General features: G+C 36.1%; 1 protein-coding gene across 1 annotated transcript in view; it reads right to left on the reverse strand.

The window, feature by feature from the left end:
- Positions 1-256: 256 nt before the first annotated feature.
- The window catches only part of LOC145635035 (cysteine-rich receptor-like protein kinase 15), a 34,927-nt gene continuing 9,190 nt past the window's right edge, over positions 257-25,993 (reverse strand). Inside the window, exons 2-7 of the mRNA XM_081686338.1 lie at positions 7,446-7,580; positions 2,791-2,912; positions 2,464-2,674; positions 1,229-1,466; positions 939-1,089; positions 257-807 (exon numbers count right to left, since the gene is read on the reverse strand). Of these exons, the coding sequence (XP_081542464.1) occupies positions 451-807; positions 939-1,089; positions 1,229-1,466; positions 2,464-2,674; positions 2,791-2,912; positions 7,446-7,580 (1,214 nt within the window). The 3' untranslated portion in view covers positions 257-450. The remainder of the gene's footprint in view (positions 808-938; positions 1,090-1,228; positions 1,467-2,463; positions 2,675-2,790; positions 2,913-7,445; positions 7,581-25,993) is intronic.

Below are 25,993 nucleotides of genomic sequence, written 5' to 3' on the forward strand. Positions count from 1 at the left end.
CTTTTAGAAAATCATTTAATAGTTGTATTAATTTTAACAAATTTTCCTTTATTAAAAAAAAATGGTTGATTGGAGATGATAGTTTGAAGGTGGTTCATGTATAGGGTTAGAGAAACAGGCCCGAGACCTACTCTGATTTAGGCTGAAAATTCAGCTTTTAATTTTATGAGCATTGATTTTTGTAAGGACCTTACTGGGTTCTTTGCTGAAGCCAATGAGATAAATGTGGCTTAACTAGCCAAAAATTACCAGCATATCCAAAAATTTCTGCCAAAAATGTGTTATTATACTCTTTATGCAATTATGCATTCTAAACTTATTCGAGTATAAAGTTTAAATACTAGAAAAAAGGAGAAAATTATACAACAAATCAAACATGTGAATGGCTATCAAAGTTAACTACATCTCTTATCTTACTATCAAACATGTGTCTTCAATAGCCAGAGTAAATCACCTGGGTTGCATCTCACTAATCGTGATTTGATTTTGATCAGACAATGGTTTTGACTCACTAGTGTTGCTCGTTGATGTCGTTGATTGTACACTTAATCTTGACAAAAGAGATGATTCAGTACTACTACTATTGTAAAAAATTCGAGGGTGTGGTGGTGTTGGCATTGTGTTGGTGGTTGTATCGTTGTTGAGCAAATGAACAACCGTTGACATGGTCGGTCTCCCATTAGTGTTCTCTTGTGCACACCATAAGCCTAGATGAATGCATCTCAACACTTCTACACTCGAGTAAGTATCCTTCAATATCGAGTCCATGAAATCCAAGGGGTTTTCTTCTTTCAAACTTCTCCAAGCCTAATACACATTTTAATTGTGGTCAGACTAGGGCAGATTAAATAATGTCTATTTCTTTTTTCCAAATTCATAAGCTTAAGTATAAATTACTTTGTATTTAGAAAATATAATTAATTCATGCTCTTACTCACATAGGTCAAGAGGTCTCCGTCACCATATTGGTTGAATTTTGTACTAATTTTCTTGCCACTAATTATCTCCAAAACCAACACACCAAAACTGTATACATCTGATTTTACAGAAAATTGTCCATGCATTGCATATTCTGGAGCCATATAACCACTACCAAAAAAATAAATAAATAAAAGAAGTTATTTTGCATGTATTTTTGTGTATATTATTGATTAATCTTAATTGTGGTTACAATCAAATTAATAAGAGGGAGATACTAACAAAAAAGACATAGAACAAAAAGACTTACTACGTTCCAACAACTCTGCTAGTGTCATCCACTGTTTGTTCAACCTTGAAAATTCTTGCTAAACCAAAATCTGCAATTTTTGGGTTCATATTTGCATCGAGCAAAATATTTCCAGATTTTAGGTCACGGTGGATTATTCTTGGGCGCGAGTCTTCATGAAGGTAAAGTAGTCCTCTAGCGATGCCTCTTATTATTTCGTAGCGTGTAGACCAATTTAATTCTCCTCGCTTTCGAGCATCTATATAGAGTGTTTCATAAACTTTATTATTATTGATAATTAGAATTAGTTTAATTTATTTTTACTTATTTCAAAAAAATTAGTCTGGATCAGGTTACATTAGAAAAAATAAGTTCAGATCAGATCATCGTTTTATGTACGTTTTTTATTGCTAAATATCTTTAATTACGCAATTTAAAACATTATAAAAATCACATATTAATAAATTACACATTAATATGAATCTAACAAGACCTCACTTGCTTCATTTCTTCTTTATAGATTATCGTACACATAATGTCAAAATTTGGAAAAATCAGAACAGATCATACCACATTAGATCAATCAGACCAGATAAGACGATATCAAATCAGATCAGATAAGTAAAATAAGTTAAATTAAAAAAGCTAAGTAAAGTATCAATCATACAATAGTTATTATGATGATTTAAAAATCAACTAGTGTGTAAAATTGGCTACAAAACAAGATGGTAAAACGCGAAAATCAAGCTAAGTTAAATATGATTTATGTTATTAATTAACCTAGCTTATTTCTATAATCTGTAATCATGACTGAGCTAGGATTTTTAAGTCCTGTGCATGTGATACGTACTTCTATTAACACACTGCTACTTTGGTAATTAATTCTATATTTTTGGGCTGTTGATTTTTCTTAGCTTTTTCGCTAATTATATTGAGGATTAAGGAATTTGGAGATGGGAAGTACGGAATTATGCTTTTAAAAAAAGTAATACGTGAAATATTACTCCGTAATATTTTAGTTATTAATTCATTCGACTAATTAAGACAAACAAATAAAACGAATAATAACTCATCTACAATAGGTGGGTAGCAATTTCAAAAAAAAAAAAATAATAAAAAAAAATAAATAAATAAACCGAATAATAAGAGTAATTGTTAGTCGAATCTTTTTGAGGAAATGACATATATATATATATATATATATATATATATATATATATATATATATATATATATATAATGTGGTATCTTCTTACCAAACAAGTAGTAGTTGAGGCTTTTGTTGGGAACATATTCATAGACGAGTAACTTCTCTTCTCTTCCTAAACAAAATCCCAATATCTTAACCAAATTTCTATGTTGAAGATTGGCAATTAATACAACCTCATTCTTGAATTCTTCTGCTCCTTGGCTAGATACCTTTGATAGCCTTTTTACTGCTATCTCTTGTCCATTTTCCAGGGTTCCCTAAGATAAATGATGATCAACTGACGATTTAATAAAAGTTATCTAGAAATAATCAAATGATAAAGAGTTCTTGAGTAGAATATAACCCACAAAATGACAAAATTATGGTTGTTTACCTTATAGACACTACCAAAGCCTCCTTGACCAAGTATTTGATTATCCGAAAAGTTGTTCGTGGCAACTTCAAGTGTCTTAAGATCGAATGTCAAGGATTCCACGGTTGTCAAATCACCTAGCACTGTAACACCATAAATCATATTGTATAAGCCAATTAATAATAAAAAGAAATGGTAATTTAAGTGGTACAATTATAAAATTTATTTAGGTGTACATAAGGAGCATAATTCCCCTTAGTTGTTTACCTTGCATTGTACAACCATTTTGTATATTAAAAAAAAAAAAAACAGAATGAACATAAAAAAGAAAAGTAATGAACATATACATATAGTGAAAAGTGCATACTATATAAATGTAATGAACATATGCTTAGAGTAAAAAGAAGATATTGCATCAAAAAATAGTGAAAAGAACATATGTCTCATATTATTTGATTGTAAGTATAATGTATTTTTATTTGTGACATAAGGTTCTTTACTTATTGTGAATTGGGTCCGAATCCTCTATCCCACTCATATGTCCCATTCCATGTCCCATTCGTTTTGATTGGTCCACGTCACTTTAAATATCAATATTAATATTAAAAAAATTTAATGGCAAATTAAATTAAATAAATTTTACATAATTTATATTTTAGTCCTTATCTTTTTTTTTTCTCCTTTACACAATTACGTTTAATTCAATCGCATCATTTTTTTTCCTGTATACTACCTCTATAACTCTAGAAGAATCCTTAATTGATAGACATGATAAAACAATCCGAGCATATCAATCATTATTATAAAAATTCATAATTGAGTAAAGATACAACTTCATTGTAAATTCAAAACCTTTAGGAAATTGAAAATGCAGAAAACACACACAAAAAAATAAAACTGATTTACTTAACCGGATTCCGAATCCAATAGCTCTAGAATATCTGTTGTAGAAATCATAAGCTATATTCTCTGATGCAAACTCCATCCCTATCATTGGAATGGCTTCATTGGGCAGCTTTGAGTGAATTTCATTCATATTTGGCAGAAAATTATCTTTTTCAACTTTATTATCTTCAAAGTTATTTTTAGAGTTATTGACCACATCATCATTATCATTCAATTGCTCATGCTCCTCAAAAGATAATCTACGACTAGTTTGTAATGACCCAATTTCTTTATCAAAATGACAATTTTGTACCACCAAAAATCGCATATAAAAATCAATAAAAATACAATCATCCATAACCTAAACAACTATATACGCAGTATAATTTTGACAATGCTATGGCTTATACTAATAGTAATTATCAATATGCGCTCTAATAGCTACCCTAATGACCAAAAACAAACAAAACATATGCATATAGTATTTTAGATACGTAATTCAATAAGAATCATACCTCGTATGGTAAATTGTCGAAATCGCTTGTCAATACTTCTCGTGGAGTATCCATTAAAGTGAATTGTAGTGCTTTAGTATTTATGGATGCAATTAGAGAAAGAATAAATTGAGGTAACTTTTTAAAAAAAAATTAGGGTTCTTCTAGAGTTATAGAGGTAGTATACAGGAAAAAAATGATGCAATTGAATTAAACTTAATTGTGTAAAGAAGAAACAAAAAAAAAGATAAGGACTAAAATATAAATTATGTAAAATTTATTTAATTTAATTTGCCATTAAACTTTTAATATTAATATTGATATTTAAAGTGACGTGGACCAATCAAAACGAATGAGACATGGAATGGGACATATGAGTGGGATAGAGGATTCGGACCCTTGTGAATTGTACTTTTAATTTTATCTTTAAATTATAGTGGATATATATAAATAATGTTCATTACTCCCTACGTGTTTATTTTAAGTGTTACACTTATCAAATCCGGCCATATTTTAATAAGTGTTACACTTCCTTTTTTGGCAAAAATTTACATTTAAATATTTTATCTCTCTCTTCTCATGGTTTCCAATACTATTTTTTTTATTATATGATTGTTTAAAAAAATCGGGTGTACACTATTTATTGTATGACACTATGAAAGAAGAAAGTTTCCCTCCTTCATACGAGCAAAAAAATTTTCACCCACAATTATAACATGACTTTTCTCTCTCCTCTCTTCCTTTCCGTTTTCCGGCGATTTAAGCTAAGCTTTCTCACTCTTAATTTGCTTTCTTCCGTCTTTATCCTATTATGCTGTAGTTTTATTCTTGATTGATAGAAATTTTAATTAAATTGCTTTCATCTCTTATTGATGAAATTGATCTAAATGCGGCCACCAACCACCCTACACCCACCAGCAATGATGTCAATCTTTTTTCAAACCTTTTTCCAGTAATAGTTTGTAATTTTGTTGCTAGCTACCTGATGTCCATCTTCACTAATCCAATTTCCGATGAAGTTGATCTAAATGCATGTACATTTTCTTTTTTATTTTATTTTATTTTTTATTGATTTTGTTGTTTTGTGATGTTGATCTTTATTATTTTGATTTGTTTAAGGGTCTGTTCATATTTACTTAATTTCAGTTCAGTTCAGTTCAGTTCAGTTCAGTTCAGTTCAGCTCCAATCAGTTCAGTTCAGCTTCAATCAGTTCAGTTCAGTTAAGCTCCTAATTTCCCTCTCTCATAAAATATTCATTTCAGCTCAATTCAATTCAGTTCAGTTTAGTTCAGCTCCAATCAGTTCAGTTCAGCTCCAATCAGTTCAGCTCAGTTCAGTAAATGTGAACAGACCCTAAGTGATTGTACTATTTTCATGACTATTGTTAATTTTGTGTTTATTTTTGTTGATTTTGATACTCTATTTTGCATATGTAGCTAAATTTTTTTGTGAAAAAAGGGTCACTTTTTGTGAATAAAAAAGGTTACTTTTGTGAAAAAGGGTCATTTTTGTTAAAAAAAAAGGGTCATTTTTGTGAAAAAGAAGGGTCACTTTTGTGAAAAAAAAAGGGTCACTTTTATATATAAAAAAAAGGGGTCACTTTTGTAAAAAAAAAAAAAGGCTCACTTTACGTAAAATGTTCGATATACAATAAAATTATTGTAAATCGGGGACATGCATGCAAAAGTTTTTGTTTTTATTATCTCTCCTCTCAAAGCCATTACTTTTCAATAAACTATTAACCTTACTATCTTTCTTTTACATCAATTAAATTGCCTATGTGACGGTCAAACTGTAACACTTATTAAAACACAGAGTCCGTGCTTTTTTAAGTTTTACAGTTTGACCGGCACATAGATTTAGGCAATTTAATTGACTTAAATAAAATAAGAGGTAAGTGAGTAGTTAGAGTATTAAAAATTGTAAAAGAATGATAGTGTGGTTAATAGTTTATTGAAAAATAATGAATGTGAGAAAAATTATATAATAAAAAAAGGTAGTAGCGACTTTGGGTAGGGACCATGAGAGGAGAGAGATATAATATTTAAAGGTAGCTTTTTGCCAAAAAAAAAGGAAGTTTAACACTTATTAAAACACGTCGGATTTAGTAAGTATAACACTTAATTAAACACGGAGGGAGTACATATATAGTATTATCATGTTCTTTAGTAATATTACAGATGTTCTGGATATACTCCCTCCGATTTTTTTTTATTTGCATCACTTTCTTTTTATGGATGTTTTTTTATTTATTTTCATCACTTCTTTATATAGTAATTTTACATTATATTTATTATTTATCTCTCTTACTTTAAACCTCACTCAAATTAATTTATCATTTCTCTCTCATGATCCCACTAGTCCACTACTCTCTCGCATATTTTCACTTTCATGGTACCCACATTACTTTTTCCATAACAAATTATTTATCTACTCACATTATTAATTCATTATCCTAAAACTCCGCGCATTTGCAAGTGATGCCAAAAAAAAAAAAAAAAAAAAAAAAAGGATCAGGGAGTACAAAAAACTTTAAGTCATTTGATCCTTACAAAACAACTATACGCTCTTTACAAAACTATTATATGTTCTTTAAAAATCAGCTAAATGTTCATTCCGCATTTTTTGTCTGTACCAAGCATGGTACACAAGCTCGTTCCTTAAACTTTTCACAAAATACCTTATATGAAATTAAACTTTTACGAGGAATAAATATTATGTTACTATACGGTCGAAGGTGGTTGTTGACTATTAAGATTAATTTATTTCATTTCCATCACTAAAAATCTTTATATTTGTTATACACCTGGTTTTTACTTATCCGAACTTATCTTATCTTATTTGATCTTATCTAAAGTTAAACTTATTTGAATTTTTTTAAAACTTATCAATATAATTTGTATTTGGATAACCCTTATCAGAATTTATTTTTTCTAAACTGAATTTATTTAAACTTAATAGAACTTATCTGAATTTATCTAAACTTATAGGAAACTTATAACACATGAAATAAACCCAAACTAATATGACCTTATGAACTTATCTAAATTTATTGTACCTTATTTAAACTTATTTTAGTTTTAATTTTAAACTTGGACAATCCTTATCAAAACTTATTTTTCCTTAGATGAAAATATTAGACCCGAAATAAGTGAAAATAAGTTAAGTCGAACAAACCCTTATTTTAAATTGTAAGAATTTGTGTCCTTCAAACTCTCGTAAAAAAAATTATATAAAATAAATAAATAAATAAATAAATCAATATACATACCAAAGATGATCTTAGAGATGATTACCATTGTTAAAATCCGGAGAAGAGTACTTCTTTGCTTTTTTTTTTCTAAAGAAACAAATGCCAGTAATTATAATTCCTATTACAGCCATTGGCAAAGTGACTGCAACCGCTCTTTTATTTGCTGAAGCTCTCTTTCCTGCCATTGGTAAAGTGATCGAAAAGCACATATAGTAAAATGAAATTCATGATTCAATTATTTTGTAAGCTAAGGGTCTACTTGACAATATAAACTTTGAAATAGTTGTGATTTATGGAAAATATTTCAGTGACTAAAAAGGTATACATTGTAATTGTTTCCAATCCCAACCCTTTAAATATCATTAAAGATCGATGTTCACAATTTTGACTTTTAAAATTAAAAAAAAAAAAAAGTTAGATTAATATTGCACTACTTATCTTTTAAATAAGTTTCACATGTATCATACCTATTTTAAGAAAATGATTTCTTTGTTTACGTTACAAACTAGGATACAATTCTTTGATGCATGGTTATTAAATAAGTTGGTTGGTATGATTTTTATGTTGGCTAATATATCCCTTTTGTTGGCTGTTATTTTTTTAATTTTTTTTTATATGTCCTTTTGTTGGTTGCTATCAAACATCAGTTGGTTGATATATTTCTTTCCAAAGGTTTTTCAGTGCGGCAAGCCACATGGTACAGCATGGGTTATTTGTATGAGTTACTTGTATTCTTCGGTTACTTGTATGGGTTACTTATAGGGTGTTACTTGTATTATGAGGTTACTTGTATCGTGGGGTTACTTGTAGGTGTTACTTGTATTCTTAGTAACTCCTACAAGCAACTCTAAAACAAAACCCCATACCAAACCAGTTACACTATACAAATAACTCCTGACAAAACCAGTAACAGCCTACAAGTAATCCCAGAATAAAAGTAACACCTACAAGTAACCCATGACCAAACCAGTAACACCCTACAAGTAACCCCTGGCTAAATCCAGTAACACTTACACAAGTAACCCCAAAATACAAGTAACACCTACAAGTCACCCATGACAAAACCAGTAACACCCTACAAGTAACCCCCGTCCAAAACCAGTAACACCCATATAAGTAACCATAATACAAATAACACCTACAAGTAACCCCAGATAAAACCAGTAACACCCTACAAGTAACCCTTGCCGCACCATGTGGCTAGCCGCATACAAAAATTTGTAATTTCTTTATTAGTTGGCTGATATCTTTATTTTGTTGGCTGATATATATGTATATTTTTACTGTTGGCTTATATGTTTCATTTTGTTGGTTGATGTGTTTATTTTATTGGCTTATATGTTACTTTTGTTTGCTGATTTCATCCTTTTGTTGGCTAATATGCTTCATTTGTTAGCTAATATGCTCTTTCTATTGACTGATATGTACCTTTTGTTGAATGATATGTTCCTTTTATTGACTTATATGTTTCATTTTAGCTGAAATAGATGTTCCATGTGTTGATTGATACATTTTTATTAATGTCTAATATGTCCCTAATGTTGACTGATATAAGACATCAATTGGCTAATATGATCATTTAATGGCTAATATGTTTCATTTGTTAGTTAATTAATATGATTAGCTACATACAACATATTTTTCATTTCCTTCTCTCTCCTTTTTCCCCCTTTAGATTTTTGGCTGATATGTTCTTATCAACAACAACAAATATCATTTCATTCTCTCTCATCTTTCCCTCACTTCCTCACTTTCTTCTCATTAACAATAATTCCTCGATGTTTTAATAAGTGTTATATAAGTTTGACTTTTTTCATCACTATTCACATAATGCTTTTGATTTGATTAATTTACTAATGTACAAAAAAAAAAATAAAAATACAAATGATATTGCATAATACATTGTAGGATTCGTTATAATGTATACTTTCATAATATCAATTTTCTTATAATTTTATTAACATATGATTAGATAAATTAATGGTCAAAGTCAGGTATTGACATGTATATTTAGTCAAATTGTAACACTTATTAAAACATAGAGGGAGTATACAAGATTTGTGACTGATATGTTCTCATTGATAACAACAAATCAACCACAAATCCTCACACCACCGTATACCACCCCACACCACCCTACCCTACCGATCCCACCATCCATCGAACCCACTGCACCACCAACCACTGCATCACAAGCAAATCCACCAACCACCAAACCCACCAACCACGGCATCACCTGTCAATCCCACCATCATGAGCAGAGCCATGGGGGGGGGGGGGGCTGGTGGAGGCCCGACCCCCCATGGCCCAATATGTGATATGTATATTTTGTAGTTTGGCCCCTATAAGAAACTAATAAATAGTAAATATTTAGCTACTTCAACATGTTGTCTATGATAGCATAGTTGGTAGTTTGAGATTTGCATGGTGAGAAAGGTTCAAGTTCGACTCCCCTCTTAAGCACTTTTTTTTTAATATTTTTTTGTTAACTTTATCGAGTCTTGGCCTCCTTAGATTTTTATTCCTGGCTTCGCCCCTGCCCACCATGCAACCACAAAACCCACCAACCCACAAACACCCTTGTCTTTCCTCGCTTAAGCTAAGCCAACGCCGCGTAGCCATCACCATACCTACCTTTATCCGAAGCTGCACCACCACCACCACCTCTACCTTAAGCCGACGCTGTGCCATTAGCACCTCTAGTTTTAAGTTTTTATTGCTTTTTTTTTTTATTTTTTTTATTTTTTTTTATTTAGGGTTATTACAGTTGTTTTAATTTGTGATTTGTTTTGATATTGGGGATTTCGTTTTTTCTTAGTATTATTTGGGGATTGTGGGGATGTAGATCTAGATTGTGGTTCAATGTGTTTGATTTTGCAGGCGGTGGAAGGATGGAGCGCCTCTGTCGCATGAAGGCCCTGTTCCCTTCACCTTAAAAAATAATATTAAATAAAAATAATTTCAGTTCAGTAAAAATAAGTTCAGTTCAACAAAAATAATTTCAGTTCAGTAAAAATAAGTTCAGTTTGGTAAAAATAATTTAAGTTCAGTAAAAATCAGTAATTTCAAAGAAGAAATATAACATGGAATCAGGAAAATTAATTTCAGTTTAGCAAAAATAATTTCAGTTCAGTAAAATTAATTTCAGTTCAGTAAAAATAATTTAAGTTCAGCAAAAATAATTTCAGTTCAGTAAAGATAATTTCAATTCAGCAAAAATAATTTCAGTTCAATAAAAATAATTTAAGTTCAGCAAAAATAAGATGAAGAGAACGGGACGAACTATTGAGTGTGGACTGCTGCACCAAATAGTTTGTGTAGAATATAATAAATTAAAGCGAAACCATCAAGTACTAAAAAGTATGAAAAAAAATAAAATCCTTCAAAAAATTTGAATAAAATATACAATAGTAAAATAGTAAAAAAAATAATAAAAAAATTAAATGGTTTTAATTGGCAAATTGACAATTTAGGATGTTTAGTTTAGATTTAATATAACGTGAATGTCATAAATTAGATATAAACCTTGTTTTTATTAGTTTGTGGAATAGATATTCAATATACCCTTACTGTTTTTAGAAATTAATTATACAAAATATCTGCTTATAATCATATGTGCAATTTTGTAATTCTATTTTTAACTTTTATCTCTTTCCTTTATCCCACTAAAAGAATATTCGTACCCTCACGGCCTCACCCCTCAATATTGCAATAATGGAAGAAGTATATTGAAAACTACTTTCTCGTATTAAATCAAAAGAAAAATAATTTAAAACACTGCTTGTCACTACTTTACGTACACAATAATGGATGGTCCCATGGTGGAGGTGTTTGCATACTCTCGTTGTCCAGTTGATGAACATTAAGCATAATTTCAAAGAACATATATAAGGTTAACTCAAATAAACTTAAACGCCAATAATATATATATATATATATATATATATATATATATAGGGGGAGGCTCTCGTGAGAATTTTTCTTATGTGAGAATTTTTCTTATGTGAGAACACTCTTTATGTTCTAAATTTTTACTTGTATGTTCTAATTTTTTTTTTAAATCTGATGTTCTAAACTTTTCCTTAGGTGTTCTAAATTAAATCAAATGTTCTAATTTAGTATTCACATGTTCTAAACCATAAATTAGTTAAGTTTAATATCATAAATTTTAAATAACTCGTTCCAAAATTTTAACTTATATGTTCTAAATTTTAAAATGTGTGTTCTAAGATTTTTAATTAAATGTTCCAGATTTTAAAACGTATGTTCTATATTTTTACTCGTATGTTCTAAATTTTTTACTCACACTTTCTATATTCTATATTTGTTTGTTCTAAATTTTTATTCACATGTTCATAATCTTAAATCAAATGTTCTAAATTGTACTCATATGTTTAAAATTTCATAAAGCAGATTTTATAAATTTTTAATCACTTGTTCTAATTCTTAAATCAAATGTTCTAAACATATTACTCACTTAGATGTTCTAAATTATTACTCAGATGTTCTAAATTTTAATTTCATACGCATGTTCTAAATTTTTACTCGTATGTTCTAAACTTTTACTCACATGTTCTAAATTTGAAATCAGTTCTCATATAAGTTTGAATTCTCACATATGAACCTATTCTTTTGTGTTCATTGGAGTACATGTTCAATGGAGTTAGTCTTCAAGTTTTTTTGAACTTAGGCTTAATTAAGAATAAATTGTGAAAAAAGGACTTTTTAAGTGAAAACTTGTGAAAAAAGGACATTTTAAGTTGCATTTTGTTTGTATGGGGTACTTGGGTGACCTTCCGTGGTGGTCAATACTGGAGCTCCGGCGTTGACTATCACGTGTTAGTCACGTGACTTTTTTTTAAAAAAAAATACAAAAAAATCTCCAAATTCCCTCTTTTCCCGACCTAACTATTTCATTGGTTAGGTCGGGAAAGGAGGGAAATTTTGTTTTTTTTTTAAAAAAAAATAAGTCACGTGACTAACACGTGATAGTCAACGTCTGAGGTCCGGGATTGACCACCACGTAAGGTCGCAAGCTCACCTAAGTACCCCATATAAACAAAATGCAATTTAAAAGGTCCTTTTTTTACAAGTTTTAACTTAAAAGTTCCTTTTTCAAAAAGTCGACCTCTTAAAAGGTCTTTTTTCACAATTTTCTCCTTAATTAATGTTCAATGTGTACACGGTGAGCAGTCTGAGCACTGTGTATCCTATGCTGTACGCCTCTTTCATTATATTTGCAATACGTTGAAGTAATTACAATTAAGTATATATTCTTCTTTCAATCTTCAACTTAAATCTCCATTAAATCTTTATTAAATCTATAGATATACCTAAAGCAAAACACTGTTTATATCATCTTTGTACCCCAGTAATTTTTTCATGATAAATTTCCCGCCAAAAATTCATATGACATCATTTTTCTCTTTTCTTACTTCTTTTTTTATCTTCCAAATTCAAAGATTTAGAAAATACAAACCAACAAAAAAAGCATTAATGACTTTTACTTTCCCAATAACCCAGTTTTATGTGAGCTTGTCTTGTTGCAAAAAATTTTAGCTTATATCGTAATATTTTATCAATTTTTTTAATCGTACATTACATGAGTATTAATCTAGTATTAAATACATTTTGATAGAAATTATATTTAGGATAATATTTGTTGCGTATAAGGATAGATTTTATGTATATTTTGTATCCTTATTGTACTAGGTTTCCTAACGTGATTAGGCCTCGCGATTGTTAAGTCTATATATTAAATCAATGGTACAAACTCCAATCTTGAGGATTTTTCCCGAAATCTAACATGGTATCACATCTTAGGTTTTAGATCTCGCTTTCACAAAAAAAATTTCCTTTTCTTTTTTGCATCTTTCACACCTGTGCACACCCATATTTCTTCAATACTTCCTCTACACTCTGCTGACGTTTAACCATGGCCAAGGACGACGATGTACCCAACTCGCCTCCACCGCCTCCAACGTCGGAATTTCATTCGGCTTTAGCCGTCAATAACATCAAGAATGCAATCCCTCTGGTTCTTGATTACGAGAAGGTTCAATACTCCAATTGGGTGGAGTTGTTTGAGAATCACGCTTATGCGTAATGTGTTAGATCACATAGACCCAACTATTTCCCGACCGACTGATGTTTCTGACGCCTTGTGGAAGCGACTTGATGTAATTGTTAAACAGTGGATTTACGGCACAATCTCAACCGATCTTCTCAATACAATTTTGGCACCAAAATCATCTACTCAGAATCTTTGGGATCGAATTAAAGAAATTTTTTAAGATAACAAAAATACTAGGGTTGTGTATATTGAAAATCAATTTAATTTGCTTCATATTAGCAATTTTTCTAATGTTACAGTCTATTGTCAATAGCTTAAGAGTATAGCCGATCAATTACCTAACATTGATCAACCGGTTTCGGAACAGAAGATGGTGATACGCCTCGTTTCCGGCCTAAAAAACTATGACTTTAACACGGTGGCGACGATGATTCGGCAAACTGAGCCATTGCCGCCGTTTAATTCGACCAGGTCTCGGCTTTTCTTTTATTAATCACGTCGTGCTAATGACCAGGGCCAATTGGCTCAGTCGTCTTTTATGGCCCAGCAAGATGCTGCACCCAGCTCAAGTTTCGAACAACAGCAGCAGCCGACCAATCACGGTGGTCGCGGCTTCGGTGGTCGCAGACGTAGGGGCCGAACAGGTGCCAAAGGTGGTGGGGGAAAGGGTCGTGGAAAAGGAAGAGGCAATAACTCCAACAAGGTTCCCAACAACTCCCAACAACAACAAAGCCAACCTTAAGCACAATAGTGGCCCACGCTACAATTCTGGCCCGGATTTTAGGCCCATCCGTGGAAAACTCAGCAATGGAACTGATCTTGGGCCACCCTACCGTGTCCATATCCAACAACTTCTGGCCCGATTGGACAGCCTAGGCAGCCAACACCTAATGGGCCTTCAAACTAGTCAGGCCCAACGCAGCAAGCATATTTGGCCAATCCGACTCCCTACGGCCAGGTTTACACTCCCACGGAGCTAGGTTCGGCCTCTTTGTCCATGACTTTGGCTAATCCGCACAACGGGTAGTATATGGATTCGGGTGCTACATCTCATATGACTCGTAACTCAGGTACTCTCATGCCCCTATTTAATTTTAGAACTAATAATAATATTTTAGTTGGCAACGGACACCACATTCCTATTACGGGTTATGGTCATAATACCCTTCCTAGATAACAACAAATTAATCCTTTGTGATGTTCTCTTAGCCTCTCAAATCATTAAAAACTTAATTTCAATTCCAAAATTCACATTTGATAATAGTGTTCCTATTGAATTTGACCCTTATGGCTTTTCTGTGAAGGACCTTCAAACGGGGAGATAGTAATGAGATGCAATAGCTTGGGAATCTTTTATCCAGTCACCACCACTCCACCATCATCATGCCTTGCCTCTACTCTTATGGACACTAACCCCAACTACTTGGCATAGTCGCTTGGGTCACACCGGAGCTAGTTCTTTTAATTTTTTAAGGAGAAATAGTTTAATTAATTGTAATAAGGAGTCCACCTCCAATTTTTGCAATTCTTGTCAATTAGGAAAACATGTTAGACAACCCTTTTATGATTCTACTAGTCATACTATTGTGATTTTGATATTATTCATGTCGATTTGTGGACTTCCCCAATTCGTAGTGTTAATGGTCATAAATATTATTTAGTTCTCATTGATAATTTCACTCACTTTGTTTGGATTATTCCTATTGCTTATAAATCTCAAGTTTTTTCCACTTTTGTAAATTTTCGTAATATGTCCAAACTCAATTTGAACGGGCCATTAAAGCCTTTCAAAGTGTCCATGGTCGAGAACTTGACAATGATCCTTTCAAAAAGCAATGCCTGGATATTGGAATGGTTTTTAGTTTCTCTTGCCCTCACACTTCCTCACAAAATGGAAAAGATGAACGTATGATTAGAACCATTAACAATGTCAAACACACACTTCTCTTTCATGCCTCCTTTCCACCTAATTTTTTTATGCTCTTGAGACCACTACTTATCTCATAAATATTTTACCAACCAAAGCTCTCAAAAACATAACTCCAACTCAAGCGTTATTTAGAAAACAACCTTCATAGGATCACTTATGGGTGTTTGGGTGCCTTTGTTTTCTTAATTTATCCTCCACCGCTCAAAATAAATTAGCTCCTCGGTCCGCTCCATGTGTCTTCTTAGGTTACCGGTCGAATCACCATGGCTATAGATGTCTAGATTTTTCATCAAATAAAATTATTTTGTCTAGGCATGTCACCTTTGATGAGCATACATTCCCATACTCCAATTTGGGTCAATTTCGGATTAGGGACTATGATTTTTTGTGATATGATGAAGCCTCACCTCTTCTCACCCACTTCTTGATGCACCACTCTCATCAGCCCACACCTTAGGCCCATCAACCAAGCCCAATACCAAACAAGACCTAAACCCCGGACTCCCCGCAATCACCTCGTAACCCACTCCGCGGGTGGCTTGCGGTTCCCTTGCCACAGCCGCGACCAACCCGCGGACTGCCCTGCCCCACTCTCCTGCTAGCAGCAGCCAGGCGAGCCGCACCTCAGCCATCCCCATAACGCCCCGCAAGCCCAACCCCCCTTGCCGTACTGACTAGCCCGTATACACCCCTCCCCTAGCTCGGGGAATTCCTTCCATTCAACCCACACGCCCACTACGACCATCCCCTCGTGTTACTCGCAGTTAGAGAGGCATATTTAAGCCTAACTTGAAATATAGTCGAACTTCTTTGCTCACTCAGGTCCCTCTCTTTACAAATCCCCACTTCCAAAAAGTTATAAAAAGGCCTTAAATGACCCTAATTGGAATGCGGCGATGTTTGGTGAGTACATTGCTTTAATTAAAACGGGAACATGGGAGTTGGTGCCTAGGCCAACGGGGGTGAATGTTGTTAATTGTATGTTGCTTTTCAAACACAAATTCAAGTCTAATGGTGACCTTGAAAGGCACAAAGCTCTTCTTGTTTGTGATGGCAGGTCGTAGGAGGTTAGTGTAGATTATGATGAAACGTTCGGTCCGGTAGTTAATTAAATCGGCCACTATTAGAACTATTCTGAGTTTAGCTATGGCTAAAAAGTGGTCGATACATCAATTATATGCATCAACCCCCAGGTTTTGTGGATCGGAGAGCACCCTCTCATGTTTACAGACTACGAAAGGCACTCTATGGTTTGAAACAAGCCCCTAGAGCTTGGTATCAACGATTTGCCAATTTTCTCATCAAATTGGGTTTTGTCATCACTAAGAGTGACACCTCTCTTTTTACATTCTGACAGGGTGATGATATGACATTTTTGCTTCTATATATTGATGATATTATATTAACTACTTCCTCTGACAAGTTGCGTGCAGGGATCATATCTTAGTTACAAACTGAGTTCCCTATGACAGATTTGGGTTCTTTAAGATATTTTTTAGGAATTGTAGTGACCCGAAACCTTCTTATTTGCTACTTTCACACGAAAAGTATGCACAGGAGATTTTAGAGCGTGCAGGTATGGCCTCTTGTAAACCTGCAGCCACTCCAGTTGACACTAAGTCCAAACTTAGTGCAGATGCAGGACCACCTTTTTGGGATCCTACTTTGTATCGCAGTTTAGCAGGTGCTCTTTAGTATCTAACTTTCACCAGGCGAGATATTTCCTATGCGGTACAACAGGTGTGTCTATATATGCATGATCCCCAGGAACCTCATTATGAGGCATTGAAACGCATTTCGCGTTATGTTTGGGGTACCATTGATCACGATTTACATTTATATCCTACTGCTTCTCAACGCTTGATTACTTACACTTACACTGACTGGGGAGGTTGTCTTGATCCCCGGCGTTCCACTTCGGGCTATTGTTGTTTCCTTGGGGACAACCTCGTTTCTTGGTCATCTAAGCGTCAACATACATTATCTAAGTCGAGTGCAGAAGCAGAATATCGAGGCGTCTCAAATGTTGTCTTTGAGGCGTGTTGGCTTCGTAATCTTTTACTTAAGTTACATTGTCCTCTACGGCAGACTACGTACTATTGTTTATTGTGATAATGTCAGCGTTATCTACTTTTTTGGCAACCCGGTACAGTACCAACGCAACAAACATGTGGAGATGGATATTCATTTTGTTCGAGAAAAGGTTGCGTTAGGGCAATTCGGGTTCTACATGTTCCTTCTAGATATCAGTTTGCGGACATTATCACTAAAGGCCTACCTCAAGAATTATTTCTGGAATTCAGGTCCAGTCTTAGCGTACGACCTCCTCCCGCTACCACTGAGGGAGTGTGATAGATATTATATTAGGATAAAATTTGTCGCAGATTAGGATAGATTTTATGTATATTTTGTATTCTTATTGTACTAGGTTTCCTAACGTGATTAGGCTTAGTGATTGTAAACTCTATATATTGAATCAATGGTACACACTCCAATCTTGAGGCGTTTTCCCGAAATCTAACACATTTAGTACTCATCATTATTTCATCTTCTTCAACACCAAGCAAAAACTTATTCACCAATTGCCTCCATAATATTTTTGACGCCTACACACACCATAAAATAATCATCTACTAGTGAGTAGCTTGGGCGTTGCCCCAGGATACTATTTCTATAGTAGTGCAAGTGCTAATTTTAAGAGCATTTAATAGTGTGTATGTAGTATGTATATTTCATATTTTTATAGTAGAATATTATTTAGTATGAAATATTAAAGTATAATCGACTATTTACCTAAATGGTTAAACAATAACATTTCTTCAAAGAGGTCACGGGTTCGAACCTTCTCATCCATATATTTTGCTTTTCAGTATAGTTGAGGCAACATGCATTAAGTATTGTTGGTAGTGCGGATGATGTGACATATTGAGGTGGCATAATAAGGAGTTGAGTGTCTGATGTGGCGTGGCGTAGTGAGGGGGTCTACGTGGTGTAGAGACGTTTTTAGAAACGCCTTTTAGTGTATTAGTATAGATCGACTAGTGAGTAGCACGGGCGTTGCCTTGAGATACTACTTTTGTAGTTGTACAACTGCTAATTTTTAATCATTTAATAGTATGTATATAGTATGTATTTTCAATACTTTTATAGTATAATATTATTGAGTGTGCAACATTAAAGTATAATTGACTATTTGCCTAGATGGTTAAACAATAATGTTTTTTCAAAGAGGTCAAGTGTTCAAACATTCTCATCCATATAGGCATATTGAGATGTTGAATGAATGATGTGGCATAATAAAGAGTTGATTGAGTGACGTGGCGTAGCGTAGTGAGGAGGTCTACGTGGCGTAGAGACGTTTTTAGGAACCCCTTTTAATGGATTAGTATAGATACTTGTTTTTAATTTTATTGGAATTTAGGAGAGATAGAATGGTAAGAGTTATCAAAAAATTCATCAATGAAAAATCAAACAGGTTAATGGAAGGAAGGAATCGTTAGGGATGAAATTATTATGTTAAAACCGACCGATTTAACATTATTAATTAATTTTCTTTACTTTAAGACAGTTCAAAATTGTAATTTTGACTAATTTTATGTAGTCAACTAAATGGCCAAGATTTAATCTCAATTGCTCTTTTTTTTCTTTTGGGGGGGGGGGGGTGTTACACATCAGCCAAGTAACATAACTATTTATTTATTTATTTATTATTTTTTTTTTTTTGCATAAAATTTCTTTACTTGAAGACTATTCAAAATTGTCTCGTTTTGAAAAAAAAAAAAGATTATTTAAAATTGTAATTTTTTATTATTTATATGTAGTCAACTAAATAAATGGCCAAATTTAAATCTTTAAAGCTCTTTGCCATTTTTTTTTTGGTGTTACACTTCAATCATTAAATTATTTAGGTAAATTAAGTGATTGATTAAATAAGAGATAAGTTGGCGACATAGTTGAATGAAGTATTAAAAAAATTATACTTCTACAATGTAAGAAAAAGATAGTAGGCCAATAGATTATTATAAAAATAATTGATGTGAGAGAAAAATAAAAATATTAATAATAAAAATATAAAAGAATTTTGATGGAGCTATAAGAGCAGGATTAAAAAAAAGTATTAAAATGTATTGTAATAGTTTGCCAAACATAAAATTGTAAAACCTTTTCGTCAAAAATAAAATGTAACACTTAAAAAAATGGGAAGGAGTAACATTGCACAATCTAATATAACAAAACCAATCTAAAACTATATGTGATTTATAGATAAAATAAAGTATAAAAGTATTTAGTTCCGAAATAACTAAAATAAATTGAACTGTATACAAAGTACTAACTGTTTTGGGTAAAATTACCCCGCCACGTGGTCTAATAGGAATATGACACGTGTCCATCCTATATTGGCCCAAATCGGGCCACTTATGAAGTGACACGTGGAATCCACTATCATCAAGAGGAATAACGACTTTTAAAGGCTCAATTCCCCAAAAAAAAGCTGTCAAAAGGACGGGCAGCCCACCAAATCTAGGTCAAATGACCTAGATAAGGGCACCCTTATCCAGAATGACCCTATAAATAGGGAGATTTTCCCCATTTGTGGGACAGATTGAATTTATTACACAATTACTGACATTCTCTTACATTAGAGAAATCTCTTGATCTCTGAATCCGAGAAAGATCTCACCTTTATTTCCGCACTTTTTACTCACTCCTACACGTTCTAACTTGATTGTCGGAGGCGGAGCTCCAACCACCCGGAGTCTCCGTTATTTTGCAGGTACAGGCGCTCACCAGCCAGTCTTTGAGTTGTAGCTCTCCCGAGGGACAAAAACACCCAAAACATTTGGCGCCGTTTGTGGGGAGAGTACCTCAAGGATGGTTCAAGAGTCTATACTACCTCCCAAACGTCCGGTAGATCAGCCGGAGGTCTTTACTGACCAAAAGGATGATGATCCTCAAGTCGAAACCTACATTGCCAAAGATGGCTCTCTGATCACTAAACGCATCCATCCCAGAGACACTCTGGAGCGGGGAGAAAGCCAGGCGGGTACAAACCGGCCCCTTGGTCAGCCGGAAGGGGAAACCCACACGGCAGTTGGATCCGCCCCAGTCACCCGGGACGAACTCATGAAGTTCATGACAAGTTTCAAGGGTGAAATCAAGGATCACCAAAAGTAAGGCTGGCCCATGTAAGGGATAGTCGGCAAGAAAGACCCCTCAAGAAAAGAGGAAGCCAGTCAGAGACAGGCAGCCAACTCCGCATCCAAAGGAGAAGGCGGCCGGGACCCTTGACTGGTCCAAGATTCTTCTACCTAAGAGGAATACCACCAATACTCGCCGGAGTGAACAGCCGGTGGGAAAAAAAATCAACTTCTGACGCTCGAGAAATCATTACCCGCAGGAGGAGTCAGCAGCTGTCTGAGTCAGCCTCTACATCGAGCTTTCCAGACAACTTCAAGAATGAATATGCAGGGAATATTCAATCTCTGCATGAGAGCCATACAAGCGGTAATACCGTCCGCTCTGGCCCTCAGATGATTGGGAACGCACCGTATGTACCCCATATGGTCTACGGTCCGTACTCCCCTCACTTCATACAGCCGACCCTGTTTGGGGGTCAGGCGGCATTTAACGTCCAACCTTTGGACTGGCATCTGCGACTACTTAAACTTGGTGAACAAACCTCTGCGTTCACCAAGGAAATAACCGAAGCCGCACAGCTGGCCAAGGTTAAAAATGTGTTGGTAGGTGCTTATGATGGCACCACCAACCCCGAGGACCACCTCATGGCCTACTCGAACCTCATGCATATGCAGGGGTTGGAGGATGCTATGTGGCGTCGGTGCTTCCCGGCTACATTAAAGGGCATTGTCCAACAATGGTTTGGCAACTTGCCAACCGGCTGCATTGACAGCTTCAGGAAGCTGGCCTTCCTGTTTGCCTTTAACTTCTCCATGAACATCCCTGCCAAGAAAACCAGTCTCGATCTGAGCACCATCCGGCAAGGAGACAAGGAGGGGCTTCGCTCCTATGTTAGGCGGTTCAACCTGGTATGCATTCAAATCCAGGGGCTGTCTGATGAGGTAGTATATACAGACTTCTTTAAGGGTCTGAAGGACGGATCGACCTTTAAGTTCGACCTTGTCCGAAAGAGGGTTTTCACCCCTCAAGAGGCGTTGATAGAGGCGGAAAGCTTTATTCAAGCAACCGACCTCTGCTCGTCCAACCATCAGTCGGACTCTAAGAAGTTCGACAAACAAAAAGAGAGTCGGTCTGCTCAACCGTCTCAGAAAACTGAAGAGAGCAAAAAGAGAAAAGAAGTTTGGGCGGTTGAGGAATCTAATTCGCCATCCAAAAAGAAAAAGAAAGAATTCAAACCATATGTTTCGCGGTATGAATTCAATAAAGACTGCTACACCATCTTTTCAGAGGTAAGGATCGGCTAACCATTGAGAAGCCGAATCCTATGAAGAGTTCCGTTCAGTCACGGAACAAAAATAAATTTTGTCACTTTCATCAGGAGGTGGGCCATGACACCAATGACTGCTATAGTCTCAAGAGGACATTGGACTGTCTGGCGGATAAGGGCTTGCTGAAGTCCTATGTCCTAAAGTCCAAAGCGACGTCTTAGAAAAATCCTGGGCAGTCGCCAAAAACTGTCCAACCTACTAGTAGCTCGGATACCGACAAAGATTCGGTCTACACCATAGCAGGTGAATTCGTGAGTGGTGGCCCGACCATTCGAGGCACCAAGGATCATCTGAAAAGGATGATCCATTCGGTTGATGATGGACAAGCGTCCTCTAGTGGAACATTCCCAGATGTCCTCATCACTGAAAAGGATCGGGGCAAAGTTCGCCGACCGCATGATGACCCAGTCGTCATCAAATTCAAGGTCGCCAACCAGCTAGTTGGCCGGATCCTCATTGACAATGGTAGCTCCTCTGATCTTATAAGCTACAAGTGTCTATCTCGACTTAATCACAAGTGGGATGGTTTGCGCGACGTCTCCCATCCACTAGTTGGTTTTGGAGAGGGAGTCGTGCACCCAGTCGGACAAATTGACATACCCATCTGGCTGGGAGAAAAGGGGGAAGGGCGACATATGGTCATCCGTTTTTTGGTGGTTAAAGAGTTAACTGCCTACAACATCATTCTTGGCCGACCCACTCTCAATGAGTGCAAGACCGTCATCATCCCAGCCCTCATGCTTCTCAAGTACGAAAGGGATGATGGAACTGCCTGCTCCCTTAATGGAGACCAAAAGATGGCCAGGGAGCGCTTTCTCTCAGACGTCAAGCCGACTGCTTCTACAGCCGGTCCGCTGAAGGAGTCAATAGACCTTGACGACGTCAAGGACCCTGATTCACCTCCTCCAGCAGTCGCAAAGAAAAGAAAAACAGAAAAGCTGGTGGAGATGAATAAGGAGAAGAAATAGTAATCATTGACCGGGGAACGGTCAGATGATCTAAGTCGCCAACCAGCTGGAGAGCACATTGATATTTCTATGGATAACAGTCGTCCATAGGGAACTGTTAAGATGGGGACGACTGCCCTTGAAAGGTTAGGTGCAAGATTGTAACACGTACTAAAAGAATTCAAAGAAATTTTTGCCTTTGAAGTGGAAGAGATGCCAGGCATCAGCCCAGATCTAGCTGTCCATAGGCTCGCTGTGGATCCAAAAAAGAAGCTAGGTCGGCAAAAGAAAAGAAACCACAGGGAGGAAAGAAGTCAGGCGGCAGCTGCCAAAGTGAAAAAGCTGCTGCTGGGTTCATTCGGCCATGTAACATCCCTGAGTGGGTGGCGAATGTTATGCTTGTAAAGAAGCCGAATGGAACCTGGCGTATGTGTGTTGACTACACAGATCTCAACAAGGCATGTCCGAAGGACAGTTATCCGCTTCCAAAGATCGACAGTCATGTCGACTCTACAGCCGGTCATGCCCTGATGAGCTTTATGGATGCCTATTCTGGTTTCCATCAGATACCCTTGTGGAAAAAAGATCAAGAGAAGACGGCCTTAGTCACTGATCAGTGGTTATTCTACTATACTATGATGCCGTTTGGATTGAAAAATGCACCTGCTACTTTCTAGCGAATGATTAATATTGTTTTTATTAATCAAATTGGAAGGAATGTAGAGGCGTACATTGATGATATGATAGTCGTCAAATCTAAACTCTAGACAGATCATCTTGTTGATCTCTGAGAAACATTCACCACACTCAGGCGGCACCAAGTGATGTTAAATCCCAAAAAATGTGTTTTTGGTGTTGAGTTTGGGAAGTTTCTCGGATTCCTGATTGATCAAAGTGGGATAGAGGCAAACCTTGAAAAGATACAGGCGGTCATTGACATGAAGTCACCCCGCACTGTCAAGGAAGTTCAGAAGCTCACTAGTTGTCTGGCAGCATTGGAAAGCTTTCTCAGTCGGTTAGGTGATAAATGCTTATTCTTCTTCTAAGCAATCGGGAAAAAGACTCGGTTTGAATGGGGGAGTGAGGCTGAGGTGGCCTTTCAGAAATTGAAAGAGCATCTACACTCCTTGCCAACGCCTGTTAGTCCTTGCCCAAGGAGATGCTCTTTATGTATTTAGCCGTCTCAAACCATGCCCTTAGTGCCGTCCTCCTTGCTGAAAGAGATAACATTCAGCTCTCGGTCTATTCATAAGCCATGTGCTACGAAATGCTGAACTCTGGTACCCCATGGTTGAAAAATTTGGCCTTGCCCTTTACATGGCTGTCAAAATGTTGAAACCATACTTCTTGGCTCATCCGATGGTGGTCTATACAGATCAACCCCTCAAGCGGCCAATGACAACCCTGGATTCACCCGGTAGAATGCTTAAATGGGCTATTGAAATGCAGAGTCTTGAAATCTCCTACGAACCTAGAAAGGCAGTGAAGGGTCATGCGTTCGCCGACTTCATTGTCAAAATGACAAGGCCAGTTGCTCCAGATAACCTTGATCAGGTTTGGAGGGTGCATGTAGACGGGAGCTCTACTATGAACGGCTGTGGTGCAAGCATAATCTGTGAATCCCTGAAAGGGGAAAATTACGAGTGTGCACTATGGTTCAAGTTCCAGGCCTCAAACAATGAGGCGGAATACGAAGCCCTGCTTGTCGGTATCCGCATGTGTAAGGCGGCAGGGGCAACCAAAATTAATGCCTACATAGACTCTCAGTTGGTCGTTTGCCAATACCATGGTGAGTTTGAAGCCACCCATCCGGCTATGATCAAGTACCTAGAGGTAGTCAAGGCTAAAGCGGGGACACTTGGGAATTCCATCTAACCCAAGTGCTCCGGTACATAAACAACCAGGCGGATGCTCTGTCAAAATTGGCATCCTCCACCTCCTGTGATACGCCTCAGTCCGTCTTCTGGGACATTATGGAAAAACGAAGCATAACTGATGACGAGCCCATTGGAATTCTGGACCGAAGCTCCACTTGGATGGATCCCATCCAGGCGTATCTAACAGACGGCACACTCCCTGATTCACCTCAGGAGGAGGACGTTCTAAAAAAGCGTGCAGCAAACTTCGAGATCAGAGAAGGAGAACTCTTCAAGGCGGGATTTTTGAAGCCCTAATTGAAGTGTGTTACCCCGGAAAAAGGGAAGGAGGTTCTCAAAGATCTGCATGCGGGATATTATGCCTCCCTCTCGGGAGGCAGATCCCTAGCTGTGAGAGCCAGACGGCATTATTTCTGGCCAACCTTGGAATCAGACGCAATGAAAATGGTAAAAAAAATGTGACAAGTGTCAAAAATTTGGCAAGCTAATCCATCGTCCGGCCACTAACCTGACGGCAATCCACAACCCAGTCCCGTTTGCTAATTGGGGCATGGACATTCTAGGTCTGTATATGCCTGCACCAGGAAAAAAACGTTATATCTTGGTGGATGTGGATTATTTCACCAAGTGGGTGGAAGCAGAGGTGGTGAAAGGCATCAAAATAAAAGATGTAATCTCCTTCATCTGGAAGAACATTATCACCCGGTTCGGGGTACCTATGTTTATGGTATTTGATAATGGACCTCAATTTAAGACGCCTCAACTCAAGACTTGGTTAAGAGATCAAGGAATCTCAAATTATTTTGCATTTGTCAGCCAATCTCAAGCAAACGGCCTGGTTAAAGCCTTCAACAAACTCATCTCAGACGGCATTAAAAAGAAAATTGAAAGAGCCGGAGGTTTATGGGCTGAAGAATTGATTCATGTCCTATGGGCCATCCGGACCACTGCCAAGGGGCCAACAGGCGAAATCCCATTCCTCATGGTATACGGTGCCGAAGCCGTCTTACCCATAGAGCATTCTGAGCCGACTCTTCGAGTCATGCTTTATGATGAAGAGGCAAACTGGGAGGCCATACGCCTAGCACTGGACTCACTCCCAGAACGCAGGGGAAATGCCGCCCTAAATCATGAGATTTACTGTCTGAGAATGACTCGTTCCTACAACAAGAAAGTGCAAAAGCGCCCTTTGAAAATTGGGGACTTTGTGTTACGTAAAATGGAGGCAACCGGTAGGGCGAATGAGTTGCGAAAGCTGACTCCTAACTGGGAAGGCCCCTACCGGATCTATAAAGAA

This window comes from Chenopodium album, chromosome 6, assembly GCF_948465745.1.
Source record: "Chenopodium album chromosome 6, dcCheAlbu1.1, whole genome shotgun sequence".
Lineage (NCBI taxonomy): Eukaryota > Viridiplantae > Streptophyta > Magnoliopsida > Caryophyllales > Amaranthaceae > Chenopodium > Chenopodium album.